A 17,467-nucleotide genomic window follows, 5' to 3' on the forward strand; every position below is an offset into this window, starting at 1 on the left:
CTCTGCATGTTAAATACTTGGCAGAAATGCATGAGGTTGCTGCCTATTATATTCAAAGAGTTTGGCTGTGGTCTTTGGGGTGTATCGCAGAAGGCTGTTGATAGGCTGATTGTGAGCTACTCGCACAGGCTTCTCGGGGATTTCATACACACACTGGTATCCTGACAGATGGCACCACCTTGCCTTGCCAATCATACTGAGCACTGGCTCAGAACAGCAAAAAAATCTGTGGATTAAAACTGATCTAATGACACCAAATCATTGAGTTTTTGGAAAATAATTGTTTGTATCTTGGTCGCATTTATTTAGAAATTGAAAGAGACAGGCCTGTGCAAGCTGAAGGACCCAATGCCATTAATCTGGCAGACAGAAGGATTGTCTCTGGGGATGCTCATGTACACTTACTTGGAGCTGCCACACACAGATTGCAAATTGCCTATTATGGTACTACTGATGCAGAAAATGGACACCTCCAACTGACCGGGTGTCTGTCTTACAGATTATACCCAGTGCATAGCCATAATGCAACGTTTTCACGAACCATCCTTTCTTTAACAGCACTCTCTCTGCGATCTGGATCCCTATGGCCTCTAACCAAAGGACAGCATTTTATCACTCTCTGGCCCAGAACATCTAACTCCTCATCCTTGACCTAGAGTTCCTCCTACTAATGCATGTCCCATGCAGTTCCCTCTCAGCCATCCCCTTGAATGCTCCTCAGGCAGATATTTCTTGACTACTATTTGGTGGAGACAGAGTGAGTGTCAGCACGTGCAATAATGTGATGTGAGTGCAGGTAGAACAGAGGATTGGTATGTCTTCTGTATCTCCTAATTCATGTTTGGAATTCTGGGGTGCAGTAGGATCTATGTATTCCAATGCAAGAGTCTCAAAAAACTTGTTAGCAGATACAGAACACAATTGAGGAAAATGATAGATTGCTATCTTTTATTATGAAACCAATGAAAATACAGACTTCATGCTTTAGTTACACAGGGAGTTGGCGAGATTACATCTCAAATAGTGGACAGGCTCGACAGCCTCAAATGATGAGTGTCTAGAGTTCTGACTGACATCTACGTGTCTCCTTGGCTGTGTTCCCATGACTCCCCGGACATTTTGCAATGGGTCCACTTCCTGGGCTGAAGAACAGAACACCAACATGTCACCCCACCCCGAGCATGACCACCCCCGCTGGCCAACTGAACATATCTGCCCTTGAATCACTGTGCAAGGACCGTCCTGGGCTTCACTAAGGACTATGCCATGTCCATTGGCTGCAGCCAATGCAGTGTATTTGGCATGTCTGCAGCCGGCACATAGTGCAGGTATGAGTTTGATGTAGCGAATTGCCGTACAGTACCTAACTCCTTGTACTGATGATAGCTGACAAACCGCCTGGCTTTGTGGCTGTGATAAACGACAAGGCAACACAGAAGTATGTGATTCTTTAAGGTCTAGTAGAGGGGTGAAAGTGCAAAAGACAAGACAAAATGGGGATGCTGTGAGCATCCAAGCAGGTGCTATGTGAGCAAACACCAAGCACACAAGCGATGAGCCCTGAGATAAATCTGGTCCAATACATCAGCTGGGTGCCTGATCATGTGCACAAAGAGTTCTTGCAGCAGTATTTCAGTAAAAGGTGACAGAGCACCGTAGCACTGAAATGCAGAACCTACTGTAAGTGGGCAGGCCTTGTGCAATGATGATGTGGAAAGTACGGCATGTGGTGGAGTGCTTGCAGTCACTGTACATAGAAAATGCCCTGAGATGGTTGGTGCTGGGTGCTCAAAACAGAGCTAGAGGAGCAAGTGACAAACTAGAGTTGCCAGGTCCCACTCTGAATTTCATGCAGAGAACTCTAGGTGCCTAGCTTGTATTGAGTAGGTGAGAGAATGGGAGCATGCATGTAAGCGTGATGAGATTAAATAATGATGAGGGTGATAATTAGTGATGATGTCCATTCACAAGCCTCTCAACACTTAATAGAAAGAATCAAGACTCAATGGTTGGACTTTACAATTTTTCAGCCTTGATGTTAAGAAAGGACACAATGGGATATCTGAAGCAATTCTTACCATAGTCCACTTTGTTTACAAGCTGTGAAGATTCCACCCTTAAAATCTTTTTGCTTTATAGGATATGTAACAAGAAAGGATATTGTCCACAGCAATTATAATAAACCTTTATGTTGCACACTTACATTAAGGTCATCGCATTACAGGAGAGCTATGTTTGCAGTTGACCAGGTAAACCAGGCTAACCTCAAAGTTAAAGAGGATGAGTCAGAGGAAAGATTGGGAGAATTTAATCTTTCGAGCCCTGAATGAAATCTAAGCAGAATTTCATTCACATTTATAATTGTGCAGAAGATAAAGACAAATGACAATTGAAACATGCCTCTGAATTAAACTAATAAAGCCAAATTATCTTTTTTCATTCCTAAACTCTGATACACTGTTTTACCATCTGAGGCAGCATAAACTGCACCCTCATCACTTGCTATTTACATGGTTGTTGGAGATGATGTTCAACTAGTTCATTATTTAATTAAAGGCAGTTTTTGACATGTTACATTCGTAGGTAGAGTATCAATAGCCCCTACATGATGCGAAATCTATCTATATTTAAAATGTGGCTTTTATTTACATTTATACATGTGTATGCAGGGGGGCCTCCAGTTACAATCAATATCTATGGTTGGTTCTTCAATTTAAGAGTTCTTCTTCCTCCAGTTAACTACAACAAATAATGTCGTTAACTTTTGTTCTGAGTCCTTGTGATTCCCACTCGCCAATAACCAAAACAGGCAATATTTTTTCATGAAAGTAAGGTAGAACTTCTGCGTCATTCCCCAGAGTGACATGACTCTCTTCTGACAGTGAGAATAGGAAAATTAATGGATGGAAAATCAATCACGGGCAAAATAAATAGCAATTTCCATTTTGTGTCAATGTCAGGAAAGGAGTGAAATATTTTGACTATTTTCATAAAATATAAGTGGAAGAGGAGGTCCTATTTCCTATGGACATAAAGATCCTTTTATTTATGTCTGCTTTACTTTTACCTGGGAGCAGTATAACCAGTTGAAATACTGGTTGGCAATATACAATTAATATTCATTGGGTATAGCCCCCAGGTGAAAATCTTGCTTAAGTAAGTATACTTACTCCTGCTATATGAAGTAATACTCCTCCTTGTTGTCTCTCCTTATTGGTAAAAAGATCACTTGGAAATTCACGGATAGCTGTAATGGGAACAACACACGTCAAAGGTTGTAAAGTATCCCCAGAAGTGCTCTTCAAGATAAAGGACAGCTTTGCACATACTGCAGCTGCTTACAAAATCAGGACTAAAATATCAAAGGATGCTTTATTCAATAAATAATAGCAGAAAAACAATATATCAACAAGGAAGTGTCTTTTCAGATTAAGCATCAGTAAATTTGAACAAATAGCCTTCATTGTGAGCATGATTATATATACTCAGTGTGGACTGTATCTTCACTCATTCAACTGGGCACTTGGACCGTACTCATGTACATAACCTAGGCCATAATTGAAATCATTAAAGCTTTAATAGAAGCTACACACTGCTTTTAAAAATAGTGAGAAGATATGGGGCTGAGTTTATTGCAACCTAGTGTCTGGCCCCGAATAATCACAGGAGAGGCCGTATGATTATTTCCCTGTGGTAGGTAAACTTCCTGCCTTTAAGTTGAAAGTAGGAAAGTGTACATTGGGGATCTTGCCCATTTGTTGCAATTGTCAATGTACATTATTAAGTTAATTGACACCAACTATCCCTGAGCACACTGGAATTTAATCAAGACTTGAAGATTATGTGAGAGTCACAGCTTTCCTATAGCTGTCCAGCAAATCTGGTTATGCTTGGTTGTGGCCTTCTTGGATTTGGCAGATATGGCAGAGGGATGGGGGTTAATGGGAGAGGTATGGGCATATGGGAGGGGGATGGGGGGGAATGGGGGAATGAAGGTTGGTGCGGCCTTTACCTAAGACACCTTTAATGCCCAATTGGGGGACTTGGTGTCAGGGTGGCTGTTGAAAGTAACACTCTTCTCATTCCTATAACTCCCATCTCACATATTCATCTGGGTCCCTCATGATCCCAGGCAAATTACTGGCAGCAGTCACACCTTCTCATTGGCTGGCGGGACTCAGCGCAAGATTTCCTCTCCCAGATCCTGAGCCCAAGGAAGCCCTGACAAAGGCCAGTTAATTTCACCCTCAGAAGGCTGTGTATGTATCACGCTGGCTCACCAATTGATGGAGGGAAGCAGCATCAGCTCAATTCAATTCTGCCTGAAGTTTTTCAGTCTATCATAGCTTCAGATTCATCTGATCTGGCATATTTTTATTCCCCTCGCTATCTTGGCCCCATGTTGGATGTGCCTTCTTGCTGCTGAATCAGGAATTTGTCCACGTCCTGAGTGTTTCAGTTAATAACTGACCGCTAACAGGACATTTTCCACAATGTTACTTCTTCCTTTGAATATGGGCATTGCTAACTAAGGTGGAATTGTTGAAGATCACTAACTTCTCTAGAGAAGGTGGTTGTGGTGAGTTGCTTTTTTGTATCATTACAGTTTTTGGGGTATAGGTGCTCTCGTGACGTTAGGAGGGAAGTTCCAGGGTTTTGACCAGTAATGGTAAAGGAATGGCAGCATAACTCTAAGACAAGATGGTGTGTAGCTTGGAAGGTGTCCCCATGTATCTACTGCTCTTGTCCTTCAAAGTGGTAAAGATTTGGAAGGCCTTTCTGAAGAATGTTCTAGGCCCGAGGCGTTAGCCTTCATGCTCCTCTGATGTTGCTTGGCCTGCTGTGTTCATCCTGCTCTACACCTTATTATCTAAGATTTGGAAGGCACTGTCAGAGGCACTTGGAGAGTTTCTGCAGTGCATCTTCTAAATGGAAGATGCCATGTTGTGTCAAAACTGGAGGAAGTAAATGTTTAAGCTGATGAATAGGGAGACAATCAACCAGACTGTTTTGTCTTGGATGGTGATAAGCTTCATGAGTTTAGCTTGAACTGTGCCCACCCAGCCAAGTGTAGAAGTGACCATAGTGTCAGAGTATCACTGGCTGCTGTTTCATTAGAAACAACAACTAGCATGGAGAGTTTAACCAAAGGGATTGCCACGGGCTCAGGGGAGGTTGAGAAGCTGTGATTTTCATGGTGAGCTTACCCCTGCACAGGATTTCAACCACGCTTTTGATGTCACTCTGCAAGGCATATCAACCATTCAGGCAACTGAGCTTACCAACCTAGAAGTATTCTCCATTTTCCTGACTTCTGTCTTGTAGATTGTGAATTAGCACGGGGACTGGAAGATAAATTCTATGCTTTAGAATTTCCAGCCTACTCTTGCAGTCACAGTATGGCCATGGCCAACCCAGTTCAGTTTCTGGTCAACACAAACCCCGAAATGCTGTCAGTGCAGGATTCAGTCATTGTAATGTTATTGATAACGGGAAAAGGTTAGATTCTCTCTTTTTGGAAATGTGTGCTGCAAACATCACTTGCCACTTAATTGACAGCATTCATGTTTGGGTCTAAGTCTTGTTGCACATCTCATAGAATCCTCACAGGGTGGAGACAGGCCCTTTGGCCCAACAAGTCCACACAGATACTCAGAGCGTCCCACCCAGACGCATCCCCCTTTAGCCCACTTAATCTATACATGCCCTGAACACTACAGGCAATTTAGCATGGCCAAACCACCTAATCTGCACAAACTTTGGACTGTGGGAGGAAACTGGAGCACCCGGAGGAAACCCACGCAGACACGGGCAGAATGTGCAAACTCCACACAGGCAGTCACACGAGGATGGAATCAAACCCAGGTCCCTAGTGTGTGAGGCAGCAGTGCTAACCACTGAGCCACCATGCCACCCCTGTTTTTAAAAAACATGTCCATTGAGTCTGTGCTGGTCACAAGCAACCATTATTTAATCACTATTCACTACATAATCACTATTTTCTGATCCCATTTCCCCAGCATTTGGCCCATAGCCTTAGCATCTCAAAAGTGAGATCAGTTTTCATCTCTGGGTGGTTTCCAAACCACCAAACGTCCGGTTAACAGCCAAACGCACTAACCTATTGCACCACAGAAACAGGCAAATTTGTTTCACTTTTTCTTGGACACAGACAAGGACTGCTTCAGTATCTAAGAAATTGTGAACGGTACTGAAAACTATTATCATGAGAAAATATCCACAGTTTAGCAGTTGTGATGGAAGGAAAGTCATTGATAAAACTGCTGTGATGCTGGGGGCTAAGGCAATAACCTGACAAATTCCTGCAACTATTTGCTGTGACTGAGATGATTGGCCTCCAAGGGCCACTACAATCTTCCTTTGTGCTAAATAGAACTCCAACTAATAAAATGTTTTTTCCCCGATCTCCAACTGGCTTCAATTTGCCAAGACCCCTTGATGTGAGTTTTGGTTCAATGTGGCCTTGATGTCAGGGGCAGTTGCTCTCGCCTCACTTCTGGAGTTCAGCTCTTTTGTTGGTGATTGAACGCCAAGCACTGTAATGACGTTGGGAGCTATAATAAAGCCAAAAAGTGAGGTGGCTTAGTATAACCCAAACAAAGTGTTCATGAACTGTGGCCTTAAGGACATAACTGTGAAAGTGTTTGAGGTTTTTATTCAGCAGATGATTTTGTTACATTATTAGTCAAGCTCTCTAATTCTCATCTATGTCAGGAAATAGAATGTCTACATCTCAAACCCATTCATTATTGTTAACACAAACCAAATTTTAATGTTTCATACTTACAGTCTTTGTTATAGGGTCATGATTCCATTGGCCACTGTTGCAAATGAAAATCAATGCTAGAGTTCCTACCTGCTCCAGAGTCTGAATCTCTGGCTCAAGCTGTGGTTACGAGTTCTGGGGCTTATTTTGTGAAATCAATCAATTCCTGACAGTAGGATGCAGCAGAATTCCGGCCCTGCAGCAGCAATATCATCAGGTTGGGTCTGTTATTGTTATTAGAGCATCACTGTCAATCTATGCGTCTTTGTGCACAAGTTGTTATTAATTTATAGTCATTTTCATGTGAAGTAGGAATCAAGGGGAGAGGACATAGTTCAATCCCTAACTTAGTCACGTACCATTACCTTAATCTATATTTATAATGGCAATTTCCATGCCACAGGAATGCTGTAAGCTGCCTGTCAAGAAAAAGCTGTTTGAAATGTTGCCACCAATGATCCTTCAGCACCCCAACTGGATAAAAGGTGTAATTGTAGTGCGAGAAATTTATATTAGCAGTCCTCATTAGAAATTCCTTGTTCACATCTATAATGAGAAAAGGTGACATAAATGCGCAGACCCTATAATTTTACTATGCTGAAGATATTCAGTAGAACAACATTTACACTGCCACTGTTGCAGACAAATGAAATTTTTTTCCATCTAACTTTGCAGAACAGTTCACACTTAATTAGGCTACAAAATAAGGATAAGCCCGTGTCATAGATTTGACAATTTATAAGCTGTCCTACGTAACTAAGTTTATCTGTTGCTACAGAGCAGCTTCAAACGACAAAATTTATAATCAAAATGTTTAAAGACAATCAAAATAAATATGAAGAAAGACATAAAATGATCAAACAAGTTCTGAGGTGCTAAGCTTCTGGAAATATTAGAAGGAAAACAAATAAACATTGATCGTCAGTCTAAGTCATGCAGTTAATAGTCTAGAAGTTTGATGAATTTATTTTTGGGAGTTTAGGTAAAATTTTACACCCTATTTGTAGAAGGCTGGGCAAAATCAAGGAAAGAATGGATATTACTGAGTGGAAAACAAATTTGTTTGATAGTCAAATTAACTTCTTAATTTTATACTTTCTTGTTATGTCCTCATGTGAATTTCCCCAATTGTGTCTAAAGGCATATCGAGGTGGTACTGGTAATAAGCTGTTATCATTTATTCCCTCAATTACTCAAATTTACTGCACTGAAGATACTCATTAAAACTACATTTACGTTGTCACTGGTGTAGACAAATAACAATTTTTTCCACGTAACTTCTCAAAACAGTTCATGCTTAATTCGGCTACAAAATAAGGCAACAGGATATACCTGTCTTACAGGTATGAGAATTTACAAGCTGTCCTATGTCCTAAGCAGATCTAAGAAAGAAAGAACAGCATTGTTAACATTAATTTTCAGGAATCATAGCTCCATCTTGTGCATGAATTATCCCAGCTGGAGATCAGCGGAATACTTAGCTAGTCTATTCCAAGACAATCTGAAAATAGAGTCTGGTTGAAAACATACCAGCAAAGTCAGAATGTTCATTCCCAATAGTGCACCCATTACATTTTGATAAGCACACAATATTTTGTGCCATTATTTCTTCAATGTTTATCCCATAAAGAATATTGAACTTCCTCCTCGTGTGTAGTCTCATATCAAGCCCCTCATTCAGCACCTACTGTTGGCAAGTCTAACCTAATATCATCTCAGTCTCACATGTTATCATGTGGGAGAGTTGTCATGCTGATTGGTCACAATGGTGATCTCAGGTGACCTAATACAGTTCCTCCCTTGCATGAACATTTTTCAGTAGAATCCACTGCTTGGGGCAACCGGGGGCAACAGCCTTATTTCATCCTCCCCGTCATAATTTAGATATTTTTAACCAATCTGTTCAGAGTGTCTGTGTTATGACGCCTCTGGAGCTGTTAGACTTGAGCCTAGGCCTCATGGTTCAGAGGTAGTACCTTACCACTGTACCACAAGAGCTGTCCCGTCTAAATTTAGGTCTACCCAGGCCAACTGTAAACCCTAACCACGATTCCGATTGTTATTTTCTAATTAATCATGGTCCAAACAACATCCGCAGCATTCAGGAGGTCTTCTAAAAGAATTTCATTGTAATTGTGAATACCCTCGGAAATCTCAGATTTTTAAAGATTAAGTAAGGACAGCAAATGGTGTACCAATGACATTAAATCGAAAAGCGTGTTTTATTATTGAAGAGTATATTTACCCCTTTCTCTCCTGCTCCTGTCTTGAAGCCAAGGTTGAGGTTAAAAAATGGGTCAGCACCTTGTCCAAATCTCCATTCTTCATGCATGAGTGAAAGCAAGGAATTTAGCCAAGTTACTCAAACCATGAAGATCTCAAAGTTCAGTTCAATTCTAGCTTCAAATGACATTCACACATTTGAAATTCCTAAAAATCTGATTGATCACTTGAAGGTCTCACTGCTGTTAACTCAGTCCAGATTAGGGTCAAACCCAAAGCCTTCGCAGTCTGCTTACAGCTAGGTGCCACTGGGCACTGCATTTAAATACTGACCTTATGGAAGGTTGTTAAAATATAGATGAAAAATACATTGAATAATTTCACTTTCAGATAGTTATACGTACATTTCTTCACTACTGATATTCCTTTAGTTTGGAATCATTACGCTGTTAATTATTTTGCAGAAAAACATTTTATCCAAACAGTTCCATGTGTTTGCCAGGTAGCCAAATTATTGGTTGGAAAGCAGAAAGTTGTGAATATTTCCCCAAGCCTGTGAAATTATTGTGACTCCTTAACTCACACAACAGATGCAGCACATAAATACTATGCCTAAAAGAACAGGTCAGAATCTGTGCATTTTGCATTGAATGACTCACCTCCTACATCCCTGATGTCTATTCAGCATCTACGTGGGACGAATCAGGAGTGTGATATGGAATATTCTCCACTTTCCTAGATGGATTCAACTCCAATAACATACAAGAAACTCAACATCATTCAGGACAAAGTGGCGTCTATGATTGTCTTGATTATCTCTCAATACAACACCTCAAACATTTACTCTCTGTTCCAGAGAGTGCTTTTGGACTGCAGAGTACATCATGACTTAACTAAAAGCCAAGAACGAAAGCATCGGCTGTGGTTTTGGACAATGTTAAAATGAGCATTGCCATTTTGTCACTCAATACAGACTACTGAAGTCAATAAAATGCCACATGCCACATTTGACACAACAGTGTGGAGCTGAAAGAACACATTAGGCCAGGCAGCATCAGAGGAGCTGGAAAGCTGATGTTTTGGGTGGGGACCCTTCTTCAGAAATGGAGGAGGGAGAAGGGGCCTCTGAAATAAATACAGAGGGGGAATTGGGATGGGGAAGGTAGGTGGGATGGTGATTGGTGAGCGCAGATAGCTAGTGGTGGGGATTGATCAATGAGGTGGGAGGATCAAAAAAGTGGGACAGAAGACAGACAGGTCCAGGAGGTGGGGATGAGAGGGAGGGTTGACCATGGGATGAGGCTGGGGATGGGGAGATTTTGAAGCTAGTAAAGTCCACATTGAGACCATTGGGTTGTAGGCTTCCAAGGCGGAATATGAAGTGCTGCTCCTCCAGGCACCAGGTGGCATCGTTGCACCACTGAAGGAGGCCCAGGATGGACATGTCGTCCAGGGAGTGGGAGGGCGAGTTCAATGATCGTGACTGGAAGGTGTTGTTGTTTGTCGCAAGCAGAGTGCAGGTGCTTCTGAGCCTCTGCTTGGTCTCACTGATGTACAGGAAGCCACATTGGGAGCAGCAGATGCAATAGACCACATTAGTGGATGTGCAGGTGAACATCTGTTTAATGTGGAAGATTTTTTTGGGGCGTGGAATGAAGATGAAGGGCGAGGTGTAGGGGCAGGTGTAGCACTTCCTGAGGTTGCAGGGAAAGGTACTGGGGTTGGCAGGACTGGTCACACATACAATGGAATCACAGAGAGACCAGTCTGTATGGAATGCAGATAGGGGTGGAGAGGGAAATATATCCTTGGTGTGGTATCAGATTACAGGTGGTGGAAGTGGCAGAGAATGCTGCGTTGAATCTGGAGGTCAGTGGGGTGAGCCGTGAGGACAAGGGGGATTCTGTTTTCATTTTTATTGCAAGGAAGGGGTGTGAAGGCAGAGGTGCAGGAAATGCAAGAGATGTGATCGAGGGTGTTTTCGACCACTAAAGTGGGGAAGTTGCGGCCCTTGAAATAAGAGGACATCTGGGATGTTCAGGAGTGGAATGCCCCATCTTGGGAGCAGATGTGGCAGAGGTGGAGGAATTGGGAGTAGGGGATTGCATTCTTGCAGGAAGAGGGGTGAGAGGAGTGTAGTCTAGGTAGCTGTGGGAGTCGGTGGGCTTGAAACAGATATCAGATCAAGAACAAAGATCAAGCCAGAGAGGTCCAGGAAGGAGAGAGAGGTATCGGAGATGGCCCAGGTGAATTTAAGGTTGGGGTGGGAGGTATTAGTGAAGTGAATGAACTGTTCAAGCACCCCGTGGGAGCACAAGGCAGCACTAATACAGTCATTGATGTAGTGGAGGAAGAGGTGAGGGATAGGGCCAGTGTACCTGCAGAAGAGGGACTGTTCCATGTATCCTACAAAGAGTCAGGCATAGCTTGGGCCCAAGCGGGTGCCCATGGTCACCCCTTAGTCTGTACTTAGTCATTCCACATTTGTTTTTGCTTCTTAGCATTCGGTGAGACTCAATGTAAATCCCCTAGTGCATTCTTTCCCACTTGTGGATGTTTTGCTCCAGGTGAACACCCAGGGCTCTGATTACGCTCGGTTGATAACACAAGGTCAACCAAACTTACTTGCTCCAATCTTCTGAAGAACATCAATCACCATCAGATCGCTGCTGTGCTCCTAATTTCCCTGTTCACCACCGAGTTCCACATTTCTGACTGGGCCTTCTAGCCTATTTCCTTCAATCAAATTCCTTCCTTGCAACTTGTTTTCTCTCGATAAGCCAGACCTGCGTGCCCTTTTCAGTTGGATGACTGTAGATGAGGTGAGTTTTTGTGTCAGGCTGGGAGAAGCTTGCTCGGTCAGTGGTGAGTCAGGTTCACGCTGTGGGGACAGTCAGAGTTCCGACGGCAGTCAGAAAGGTGTTGTTAAGTTGGGTTTGGAGCAGTTCTAGAGGATGTGAGAGGATCAGGTAAAGGATTCAAGGGAGCTAATGGGGTTGGTAAAGGATTGAGAGTAGAATTGGGAGGGGGTCAGAATTCTGAAATCCCTCAAATTTTGTACCATAACACCACCAGAATTTTACACAATGCAGTTAAAGCTTATCACGTATCATGTCTTTAATGATTAGATAAACGAAAATAAGCCAATGTTTGTTGAAGTGACAGCGTTCCTTGCTGTATTTAAAAATTGCAGCGAAGCTGAATTTTTCGGAATATGTTGTGAAATTAAGTGGAACATTGTAAAGGTATTCTGATTGATGATACTTGAACAACAACCCAGATGGGTCAACAGAAGAAAGGAAAGCTTAATTTATGTGACAAACAGAACATTTCATGTGCACATCTCATATGCTAGGTACAAAAATAGGACACTGAAAACTCCAGGGAGATTGTTAACTTCTAATTCCACTTATAGGCATGAACAATGATCATCTGAACTTGAACCATTTTGCACACAATAACTCGCATTTATTTGACTCTTGGAAATTATAAAGGTTAATTTAATGCTCTTCTCACTGCACAATCCAATTCTTCAAATGTTCTTTCTGCCTGAACCATTAATGACTAAACTACTTCAAATATATTATGAGCTATTCAGGGCAGCTCCAGTAACAAAATTGTTGGAAAAGCTCAGCAGGTCTGGCAGCATCTCTCCATAGATGCTGTTAGACTTGCTGAGCTTTTCCAGCAGTTAGTGTTTTTGTTTCTGATTTGTGGCATCTGCAGTTCGTTCAGGTTTATTCAGTTTGCCCATGTTTGACCAGTGCATGGTTTGGCTTTAAAGATGGAACTGGTGCCATAAAACCCAACATTGGTCAGTACTTCTGCCTGTTGCAAGTGGGAAACACAGGGTACCAGACAGTGGTGTACAAAGGTAATAAGGTAAATTTTGGTAGATGGCACAATAAAACCTACTGTGGTCTGCAGAGAGAAACCCTCTGTGAAACTTGCCAAAGACAATACTTTTCCAATTTCTGGTAAGAATCTGTTCTAAGAGATTATTCAATCTATTATATTATAAATAAAGAGTTTTGAGGAAAGTACCTTGGACTCAAGTAGCAGTAATTGCTTTATTTATTCATGGGATGAGGGTGTAGCTGGCGAGGCAGCATTTATTGACCAGTAGGCAGTTAAGAGTCAACCACATTGCTGTGGGTCTGGAGTCTCATGAAGGCCAGACCAGGTAAGGATGGCAGTTTTCTTCCCTAAAGGGCATTAGGGAACCAGATGGGTTTATCCCAACAATTGACAATGGATTAATGGTCATCATTAGATTCTTAATTCTCGATATTTATTGAATTCAATTTCCACCATCTGCCTTGGTGGGATTTTTACTCAGGTCCCCAGAACATTACCTGGGTCTCTGGATTAACAGTCCAGTGATAATACCACGAGGCCATCACTCCCCCCTCAATGTGGATGAGTTAAGCATGTTAGATCCCATAAACACCATAAAACACAAAATTATGGAAGAGGCGTGACTCCACAAAAATTGAAAGGGTTTTGAACTGCCCAGTCCCAGAAGTCACATCGGCATGGAAGAGATGGCAGACTGTTGGCTGGCTATCAAGACCCCTATCCTATACTCATGAAAGCTACTTGAAATAGGAATGGGGACAGAAGTCGAGAATCAGGTTCTCCTCAACAATTTTTAAAGGGCTTCGGAGTCAGCAGAGAGTCATAGAGTTTGTACAGCACAGAATGAGGCCCTTTGACCCATCATGTCTGTGCCGGTCATCAAACATCCATCTATTCTAATCCCATCTTCCAGTACTTGGCCCATAGCCTTGTATGCTATGGCATTTCAAATGCTCTTCTAAATAATCCTTAAATTTCTCACGGATTCGTGCATTACCATCCTTTTTGATAGCAGTTTCCAGATACCCACAATGTATGGCAGCAAGGCATTTTCTTCACATCCCCTCTAAATATCCTGCTCTTCACTTCCAAGCTTTTCCCCTTGGCTATTGATCCCTCCACTAAGGAGAAATGTTTCAATGTACCTGCTCTGCTTATCCTCCTCAGACCTATGTATAACTCAATCAATTCCCCTTTCAGCTTTCTCTGCTCTAAGGAAAGCATCCCTGACCTAATTAGTCTCTCTTCATAGCCGAATCACTTCAACCCAGGTAACATCCTGGCAAATCTCTTCTGCACCCTCTCTAGTACATTCAAATCCTTCCTATAGTGTGGCCACTAGAATGTCACACAATAGTCCCACTTTGACTGAACAAATGTGAGGTACAGCTCCATTATAACCTTTGCGCTCGTGTATTCGGTGCCTTCACTAATGAAGGCTAAAATCTTATAGGCCTGCTTAACCATCTTTTCTAACTATACTGCTGCCTTCAAGGATCTATGGACATGTACGTTAGGGTCCCTCTGATCCACTCTACTTCAAACGGTCCTACTCTTCAATGTATACTCTCTTGTCTTTTTCATCCTCCCAAAATACCCCCACACACTTTACAGGATTAAATTCCATCTATCACCATTCAGTTCATCTGACCAGCCTGTTCAAGTCATCCTGATGTCTAATGCTTTCCTCTTTGCTATTTACCACACCATCAATTTCCATGTCATTTGTGAACTTAATGATCATACTTCCTCAATTTCTCTCCTGATCATTAATGTACACATTAGTGTATTGCATAGCTTAGTCAAAATTGGTGTCCTCCATTCAGGTTCTTGTTGCCAGTTACCTTCAATCCATTGCTTTTACTAATCAATTCAGTATCATTGAAAAGGAATTGTCTTCATTCGTGCTATCAAACCTCATTTTTTTAATGCATTTCTTAATTCTCTTTATTATCTCCTCTTAACTAATGGGAATTATTCCAGCTTCTCTAGTCCTGCCAACCTTGCAGAATTGAATACATGCAGTTTGAGTGTTTCTTCCATGTAATATACATATAAACTAAGTGTTACCAAACAGCAAAAAGGTTCCGTCAGAGCACAACAGGATCTGGATCAGATGGGCCAAGGGGCCAAGGACTGGCAGATGGAGTATAATTGAGATAAATATGAGTTGCTGCATTTTGGAAAGGCAAATCGGGGCAAAACTTATACACTTAATGGGAAAGTCCTGGGGAGTGTTGCTGAACAAAGAGACTTTGGACTGCAGGTTCATAGTTCCTTGAAAGTGGAGTCACAAGTAAATAGGATAATGACAGCAGTATATGGCATGGTTACCTTTTTGTTTAATAGAATCCCCACAGGGTGGAAACAGGGCACTCGGCCCAACAAGTCCACACCAACCCTCCGAATAGCATTCCAACCAGACCCATCCCCCTACCCTATAACCCTGCATTTGCCCTGACTAATGTGGCTAACTTACACATCCCTGGACACTGTGGGCAATTTCCCATGGCCAATCCCACTAATCTGCACATCTTTGGACAGTAGCAGGAAACCAGAGCACCCAGGGGAAAACAAGGCAGACCGGGAAGAACGTGCAAACTCCACACAGACAGTCACCTGAGGAAGGAATCAAATCCAGGTCCCTGGTGCTTTGAGGCAGCAGTGCTAACCACTGAGCCACCACACATTGAGTACAGGAGTTGGGAGGTCATGTTGCAGCTGTACAGGGCATTGGTTCAGCCACTTCTGGAGTATTGCATGTAATTCAGGTCTCCTCCCTGATCTCCTCCTGCTGCCTGCAGAACATGCCTGTCTATGTCCCCTAGAACCTGCAGTGGCAGTATTGAGAACAGGTAGCAAGCTAAGCGGATGACTTATCAACGGCTGCTGATCTTTTAACTACCTTCTTTTATTTTCCTAGTTTATACTAAGAAGGGCTTTAATGTTAACTATTACCTTATTTCTTTATTTTTCTACTTATTCTATGAAGATGATGATTAACTTCCATAACTTTGTTTCTTTTACTAAGTTGTACCTGAGCTTTTTGTACCTAAATACCTTTGTACCTCAGATGGCACCACGTGTAGTGACATTGTACATGTTTCACTGTACGCTTGAACTTGAGTACACGTGACAAAAAATCTAAATCTAAATTTCATACAACCACCTCATAAATTTTGTCTTATATTGTAGCGGTGAAATAAAGGTCTTGTATTATTTGTGCGTGTTCTCAGGCAGAAAAGGGTAATGTAGGCAAACAGGAGGCTGGAAGACAGCAAGCCAGGCAGCATCAGGAGGAAAAAAACAAGTCAATGTTTCAGGGACTCCCCTTGAAGAAGTTCTTTGCCTCCCTCAGAGTCCTGAAGAAGCGTAATACCCAAAACGTTGACTGCTCCTTTCTTCCCGATGCTGCCTGGCCTGCTGTGGTCTTCCACCCTCCTGTTTGTCTATGTTGGATTACAGCATCTACAATTCTTTTGTCTCTAGCAAAAGGCAATGTTAACTTTAATATATTTACACAGCCCACTGCTTGTTCCAGGTTGACAATACTGGTCAAGTATAGAAGGTATGTCCTGATAATTTCAACTATCATACCTCTACCATAGTGATGAAAATGAGAGAGAAATCTAAAGCATCAGACCTGAACAGAAGGAAAGTGATAGTATTTAGAGTCATAGAGTTACAGAAATATGGAAATAGACCCTTTGGTCTAAATCGTCCATGCCAACCAGATATCCTTTATAAATTTAGTCCCATTTGCTAGCATTTGGCCAAAATTCATCTAAACCCTTCCTACTTGTATATCCATCCAGACGCCTGTTAAATGTTGTAATCGTACCAGCCTCCACCAGTTCCTCTGCAGCTCATTCCATACATGCACCACTCTGTGTGAAAGTTGTCCCTTAGGTCCCTTTCCCCTCTCACCTTAAACCTATGCCCTCTAGTTTTGGACTCCCCAACCCTGGGAAAAAGACCTTGGATATTCATCCTATCAATGTCCCTCATGATTTCATAAACTTCTGTAAGATCAGCCCTCAGCCTTTGAGATTCCAAGGAAAACAAGCCCCGGCCTATTTAGGGTCTCACTATAGCTCAAACCCTCCAACCCTGGCAACATCCTGTAACTCTTTTCTAAACCCTTTCAAGTTTCATAATATCCTTCCCAAAGGAGGGAGACCTGAATTGCATGCAGTTTAATAATGAATTTCCTATCTATTGAGGAAGGGATTACACTGGAAATTCTATTCATCCATCTGCTGGAATTGAGCATAAAATGGTGCTTGAATATGTTTTTCCAAGCTGCACATGCTTTTGATTTTTTTTTTGTTTGTACTTTTATCAGCAACATTTCAAAACATTTTTGACTGAAAAACAAATCCAATATCTACAAAGTGACCAGAAGAAAAAAAGCCTAGTTCAATCATTTGCAAGTCTTCACTGACAGAGAACATACTTGGGAAATGTCGGGACATACAGCAATGCATTCAATACAATGCTGGATAGGGGCACTGCCATCCAAAAGGAACCTAAGTGCAAAGTGAAGAGATTTATTGTGGTCACCAATGTAAATTCAAATTAATAATGGGAGTTAGTTTT

General features: G+C 42.0%; 1 protein-coding gene across 2 annotated transcripts in view; it reads right to left on the reverse strand.

Moving 5' to 3' along the window:
- Positions 1-17,467, reverse strand: part of LOC125455286 (sodium/potassium/calcium exchanger 4-like) — a 297,849-nt gene that overhangs the window by 78,046 nt on the left and 202,336 nt on the right. For both annotated transcript variants that reach the window (XM_048537019.2, XM_048537018.2), the window contains exon 3: positions 3,171-3,247. In XM_048537019.2, the coding sequence (XP_048392976.1) occupies positions 3,171-3,247 (77 nt within the window). The remainder of the gene's footprint in view (positions 1-3,170; positions 3,248-17,467) is intronic.

Source organism: Stegostoma tigrinum, chromosome 10, assembly GCF_030684315.1.
Source record: "Stegostoma tigrinum isolate sSteTig4 chromosome 10, sSteTig4.hap1, whole genome shotgun sequence".
In the NCBI taxonomy this organism is placed as follows: Eukaryota; Metazoa; Chordata; class Chondrichthyes; order Orectolobiformes; family Stegostomatidae; genus Stegostoma; species Stegostoma tigrinum.